Consider the following 7,213-nt stretch of genomic DNA (forward strand, 5'->3'; position numbering starts at 1 on the left):
ATGCATACGTCACCACACATAGTTTATTAAAAGTAAAGTGCTTTTACTGGAAGGTTAACATGTTTCATGTAAGTTAAATCAATAGCCTACCTATATATAAACCGTGTGCTTGTAAAAATAAATGAAAACACCATTACTGTTCAACATAACACATTTTAAACTACATGGGGATGTTTATTTTGTTTATATGGATTAATACAGACTAACTCCTGTAGATAGTTGTTCCAACTAAATAACCGGGTCATGTCAGGTCAGAGCTGCCCAAACCAATCCCCTAAATTGCAGTATTTTCAATTCGTTAAGTGAAACTCCCACATTTCAAATCGTCATCAGTCCCACAGGTACAGAACCACAGTCTTCGTATGATTTTTGAACCGGATTTATTTGTTTACATGTATTCGGTGGATATGAAATATTCCCAATTACTTTCTGGACAGCTGTACTGCAGCTATGAAGAGACACCTACAAATCAAGTTAAAAGAAAAATACTGCAATGAAACAGTTATGTATTTTTCACAGCAGTGTTTTACTATGCACACAACCATCCCGTTTAAATTTAAAGCAGCTTTCTACAGATTTTTCTACTCACGTTTTTCCACGATGGCGTCCAAACTCGCAGGCAAACCAGTGCGAAATGTCGCACTTTTTTAAACGCGTCGGGTCCCGTTTTTAACTTGACTGTTGTGTTATGAGACCAAGTATGGCTAGCCAAATTATCATTTAGAGAGATCTCTAAATCATTTAAAGATATCTGCAAATCATTTAGAGATATCTTCAAATGACTTCCTCTATGTTGCCCAAGATTATCACTTCCTGTTAACTTGTTCATTCATTTCTATGTAACTGAATAAGGAAACAGGAAGTGATAATCTCAGCCGAAATACAGGAAGTCATTTGAAGATATCTCTAAATGATTTAAAGAGCTTTAAAAAGGACCTTATTTACACATCTCTAAATCATTTATAAATATCTTTAAATGCATTTAAAGATATCTTCAAATATTTAGAGATCTCTAAATAATGATTTGGCTTGCCATAACCAAGAGCCCTTAACACTTCAACAAACTAAACAAAAGGAAGTTTTCAGTGGATTAAAACCAAGGGGGGCAGCATTTTGTTTGAGTGCTGTTTTGCGCTCCCCTCACTGCGCAGGGCTGCGCTGACCGGCTGCGGAAGCGGCGCCATTAGACGCCATCTGTGTGGCCAGCACTAATTGGCAACCAATTAAGAGGTGCTTGGAGAGCCAAAATGGTATTTTATTACCGAAATGTCGGATATGAACACGCTTCTCGACCAATGCATATTTTGTTGTTGTAGGTTTTGTTCAATATTTTCAACATTAATATTTTGTAACTTTGCATTACAGATGAGATTTTGTAAACTATTCTAAAGATTACATCGTCAAACTACAGCTGAACTTGTCGTTTACCCTTGTAATAAAGTCAATTCTGGCTGATAACTTTATAATTTCACATTTTCAGTTGACCAATTGGCATTTCATTATAATGAATTAGTAACTGATGTAAGGGACCAGAGAATTGGCATGTGGTTCATTTCCTTTCCCACTGAAGGGAAAATGCTCCTCTTGATAGGAGATCATGCACTCTGTATTGCAGGGCAGATTCATACATTGGTTTTAAGACCATAAATACAAAACTTCATGTTTACAGCCCCATGCCACAATAAATATTGGTATTCTATAGCTGCATGTGTGATGAAGTCTAGTCTTGACCCATAGCTATTAGTTTGTGGCAGAAAATGTTGCCTGGAACCAGAATAAAAAATTAAATCAAGCATTCAAAATTAGTATCTAAATTTGTAATTGAACTAATGGGATTTATAGCAACCTTGTCAGTTGGCAGCACTTTCAGGGAAGGTGAAAAACAGCTGGGAACAACTGCAATCATTCCCTTTCTTGCTCCAAGACAGATGCCTTATTTGAACATCTCAAACATTCAGGCACTATTAAGTGTAAAACCAGGTTCTCAGATTTTACTACGGAAATATTCATATCCTTACAACCAACATTGACAGTTCACTTTTAATAAGAACTTGACATGGCGTACAGCGCATAACCTGCCGCACGCAAAACGAACCCTGTACAAATCAACCAGGCATGTAGCCAAAAGCATTTATTATGAAGCAAAATGTAAATAAAACCCCCAGCTTTTAGGTCATTATAGAGTCATTTTGACAGCGAATGCAAGACCACGGCAGAACTGTAGGTCGAGTGGCATGTTATGGGATGTTTGCAAAAAATAGCCTTTCACAATTGGAAATTTAACCATTCAAAAACAAGAAGCAATAAAAAGTTTATGGTTTCAGACATTAAGGTACAAATTCACAAGACCCTACACTGCAATTTAAGACTTACAACATTTTAATAAATAAAAATGGTCACTATAAAATAAAATATGAAAATAGCATCATCCCTTTACAAAGATGTACTTTAAGAACACACAGCTTAAGAGACAGGCTCACAATAAGCCAGGGTTGGCCCCTTAATTCCTTTGTGAACACTGCAAAACTTCCCTGCCTTTCACAGAAGTGTCTAGGTATTCCCATAACTGAAAGAATCACAATGCTAAAGCTACTCCATTTGGTAAAGTGGTCTTGTGTAACGCAGATAAGCCATACGTTTTAAAGAAGATTAATGCATTTATGAATAGCTTTGAAAATCCAAAGTCATTGAGTTTAATGAATAAAACGGGGGGGAAATGTGCTTTGCCATCTGTTCCGTATCTGAAGTAGCACAGTAGAACTGCAGTTTTATACCGAAGGCAGGTTAAATACTTCAGTGTGCAAGAGACCCATTTTTAATCTGTGTAGATCTTTGCCAGTACAAAAAGTATTTTTTGGTTAAAACCATTCAATTAAAAAAAAAAAAATCAGATTGAAGCTCAAAAAAAAAAGTGGACAAAATGCAGCAGTTATACAGTTACATTTTTCACCATAGGCAAGCAAAATTCTGACTTGCTTAATGGTCTTTAACAGCCACACATTTTTGGGGGAATCGATCCACACAGTTTGCAGTTTCATTGTGCTTTGAAAGTGCATTGAGTGTTGGTTCTAAAACTCTGCAAAGATGTAATCAGTCCAAAGTTTTGAAACCAGAATACAAGCTTGCTTTTCACTCCAGGGAACTCCTAGTTCTTGAAGCAGCCCAGCAGAGCTCGGAGAACTATAGACATCCTTTGAAAAGGAAATGTACGACCCCTACACAGAGCAGTTTGCTGGCACTAAAAGGGATGGCTGCTGCAGACACCCGATTATCCAATTCATCCATGAGGGAGTTGTTCCTGAATATCACGGTGGAGTTGAAGGGCCCGTCGTGGAGCTCTTGCTGCATGAGCCTGGAGATGAGGCTGCTGAACTTGTTCTCGGTGGTGGAGTGCAGGGCCTCGGCTGCCGTGGGAGCAAAGGAGGTAAGGTTGAGCTCAGCTGGGTCCACACAGAGGCCATCTGGGGATCGGGGGAAGACCACCTCACAGAGGTCCAGGCCAGCCACGGAGGAGGGGGAGACGCAGGGGATGTCCCTGACCAGGTTGTAGCTCTCCATCCACTCCTTGAGCCACTCCAACCCACAGTCACAGTTCCAGGGGTTGCGGAACAGATAGAGCCGCCCCAGAAAGTAGACGGGCTGGAAGACTGAGAAAGGCAAGGTGGTCAGGTTGTTGCTGTTGAGGTGGAGGGACATGAGGCTGGTGAGGTTCTCAAAGGCCCCCTCCTCAATGAAGGAAATCTGGTTCCGGTCCAGGTAGAGAATCTCCAGCTCCATCAGGTCACCGAACCAGGTCCTGGAGACATTGGTGAGGACGTTTCCCCCGAGGTTGAGCATCTTGAGCCGCCGCAGCCCTTTAAAGGAATCCCGGGGCAGGTCTGACAGGAGGTTGTCATTCAGGTAGAAGTTCTCCAGATGCTGACAGTCCTGGAAGGCCTGGTCATGGATGACATTGATGCGGTTCTCCTGCAGGTTCAGGTATTTGAGTTTGGCAAGGCCCTGCAGGGAGTTGTAGGCCACAGCCTCGATCTTGTTGCGTTCCAGGTAGACATGGGTGAGGTTCTCCATGCCGCGGATGGCTCCAGGAATACGGCGGAAATTATTCTGGAAGCACAGGAGTTCCCGGAGCGCTGCCTGCTCCAGGAAGATGCGGTCGGGCATGTTGAAGAGGTTGCAGTCAGACAGGTCCAGCCGCACCATGCGCTTGAGGGAGGTGAAGGTGCGCGTGTGCAGGTAGCGGATGTACTCGTTGTGGGCCATCTTCAGCTCCACCAGGTTGGGCAGCCCCTTGAAGGCTCCCGGTGTGATGAAGGAGATGTTGTTATGGTCCAGCGACAAGGAGCGCAGGGACGGCAGGGTCCCGAAAGCCCTCTCCGACAGGAACTTGATGCTGTTCTTCTCCAGGTTGATGGAGGCCGCCTCACAGGGGAACTCCTTGGGCAGGTCGGGGAGGCCGGCGCGGTCACACAGCACTGCACAGCTCCTCTCCTGTGTGCAGGTGCAGCGGGCAGGGCAGGAGCGGGCACAGGCCCAGGAGGCGAGGACAGGGGGGATTAGGAACAAAGACACTGCAGCAGGAAAAGGATTAAATGGGACATGGGAATGAAGGAGAAACAATATGGTTAGTTCCATGGCACTTCTGGAATCATATACCCTGCATAAAACAAATTGGGATTTAATTAAGTTTTCCAGAAAATAGCACAGACAAGTTCATTTGTGCTAGTATTAACTGCCATGAGGGGCCACAGATAGTTTACACTGAAGTCAAGTGGACTAGTCTGCAACAGGGTTCAATACCTACTAGACAACTAGGGTAGAATCACCACAATACATTTTATAATATTAGTAGTGGCAATAAATAAAATGCATTAAATCATTCTCGGAATATCAAAGCCACATCATCCAAACGTTTCTCAATATTGTTATTCACTCCAGCACGTTGGGTTTTGAGAGAAATGGTTTTATTTTAGACTAAGCCAAGGATCTCTTGTGTATCAAAAATAACCAAATCTCATGTATAGCCATGCATGAATAAAAATGAGAAATTTAAACATTAGCATAAAAGGTTAACTTCTCCTAGAGCATTTGTACACTTATGGTGAAAATACATAACAAATCAAAGATTTGGATATTATAGTGCCCTCCCAAACCACAACAGTTTTCGAATTAAAAGTTGAGCATTTTGCACCAAAAAAAAAAAAAAAAAAACTTTGAAAGTCAAATTGACCTACAACAAAATCAGGCAATTTAAAAGACTAGGGATTGCCTCTGGCTTCATAAGATTTGAAACTAATTACACAAGCAAAATTTACAAATTGGGTTTGAAAAACATTAAATTGGTCTTTCGTCCATTGTTCCCCATTATGATTTAGTACACAAATTAGGAGGGAGACAAACTTCCATTGAAGGTGACCAAATCACTATATAAAAGTACCCTGATTAATTCAAAATTCTGATTCAGACTCTTCAAAAGCACATTCTAAAGCCAATGCTTGATGCTGCCTTTCAATTAAGTAGAGGCAGGCAGCCTCCAGCAAATTAAGCAACCAAAGTGAAAGGTTTAAAATATGATTCACAGTTGAGTCAATGGCTTGATTTTGTCCTATTGCAAACTGAACCGAGGTACAGTAGGTTATTAAGCATTACAACCTTGCCATAAGGAGCAGTGTGGGATAGGGGGCTACTTTCATAACCAGAACAGTGCAGTCTTGCTTCATTTTAATGTTATGAAAGCTGCTGGCTTTATTTCATCATAATTAGAAGACCATGAAATGAACTGCATGTTATGCACAGGTATAGGCCTACATAAGCAACCACTTTTGCAAATGAGGTTTTCATTTCTAGACCAATAAGCTTTGAGATTAAAGGAGGAAATACAGGGATGAAGAAAACCCAAACAATGCAGCCCAGTCATATTATGAAATTCCAATGTTACTGGGATTTGTGGAAATGCTTTGGTTTGCTTTTAATTTCACTCCAATAGTGTACAACTTGTAGTATACAAAACAATTACATCTGACTTTGATGCAATTAAGAGACCAGAATTTAGGAGCAAATTTTCACAAATCAATTTCCCCCCTCTCCTCTTCTGCAAGCCTGGATTCAGCACTGTACCCCTCAGGGCTGGCACCACTGCCCATTAAGATAGTTGGGGGACTATTCTATTATGGGGGACTAGCATTGCTTCACCAAGTCATGGGAAGCATGGGAACAATTGGACAACTTACATAATCCTGGATCCATTCAAAACCACCACCATTGAAGTGCTAGGTTTGTTGTATCAGGCAACCAATACTATCCAGACCTGAAGTGACACTCCTTTAAAACACAGTAAGGCTGTATACGACAGGGAAAGACACGGGAAGCTGAGGGTGTTAAATAAAAGGGACCAGGCAGCAAGTGATTAGTTGTCTGTTTAAAATAGAGAAGCTTGTTCGGTAGAACACCCAGCTGTGAATGCTTCCCACCCCCATCCCCCCAGCACATTTTAAACGGGATTCTGTTGAATGGCTTTTGCAAGTCCGCACTATCCATAACCTCTGCTGGGCTTTGCAACACTTCGGCTGTGAACTGAATGCCACACTGTATAGGTGTGGAAACTTTAATACTCACCATTTAAAATTACAAAAAGCATCACTGTCTCTTCTCACTTGTGGCATGTCAGGATTAAATGTAGGTGATATTTCCACTTGCATTCTGAAATTTAAAGGAAAATTTAAGTCTTTACATCATACAAATATAAACTGTTCCCTTAATAAAAGCTTAACCAGGGTTCAGATTCAAATCTCTAGAATAACCAGCAGTTGTGACATTTGTAATTATTACACAGCTTTACAGTGCAAGTTATATTTTGGATCACTTAAATTCTCTCCAGTTCAGAATATGGTTAAAATCCTAAACCATGCTGCGCAGCAATGGGAGGAGTGAAGGCCAACAGTCTGGACATTTTTGAAATACAGCTGAACACTGACTGCAAAAGCATTTGCTATATTCTTTTCCATCTATTTTTTAAAGTTTAAAGTAGATGCCTCGCATTCTAGAGCTTCAGGGGACATTTTTATAACTCACAGACTAAAAAGTAAGGGAATTGGCAGAATTAAATCTACCAAGTAAGCTCATGTCTGGAGAAAATAGGGGCTAAAAACAGGCTATACACCCATCATTTGAATATTTTTCGATCACAGTGAAGTGTCTGCAAGCCCGTGTTTTATTG

General features: G+C 41.1%; 1 protein-coding gene across 1 annotated transcript; it reads right to left on the reverse strand.

The window, feature by feature from the left end:
* Positions 1 to 881: 881 nt before the first annotated feature.
* Positions 882 to 4,684, reverse strand: nyx (nyctalopin). The gene has a single exon (XM_066706853.1). The coding sequence runs from the start codon at positions 4,630 to 4,632 to the stop codon at positions 3,181 to 3,183; it is 1,452 nt and encodes a 483-aa protein (XP_066562950.1). The 5' UTR covers positions 4,633 to 4,684; the 3' UTR covers positions 882 to 3,180.
* Between the last annotated feature and the right edge of the window lie 2,529 nt (positions 4,685 to 7,213).

Source organism: Amia ocellicauda, chromosome 6, assembly GCF_036373705.1.
Source record: "Amia ocellicauda isolate fAmiCal2 chromosome 6, fAmiCal2.hap1, whole genome shotgun sequence".
NCBI lineage: Eukaryota > Metazoa > Chordata > Actinopteri > Amiiformes > Amiidae > Amia > Amia ocellicauda.

Coding starts and splice junctions, on each gene's coding strand:
- nyx (XM_066706853.1), bottom strand. CDS start 4,632: ATGGAACTAACCATATTGTTTCTCCTTCATTCCCATGTCCCATTTAAT.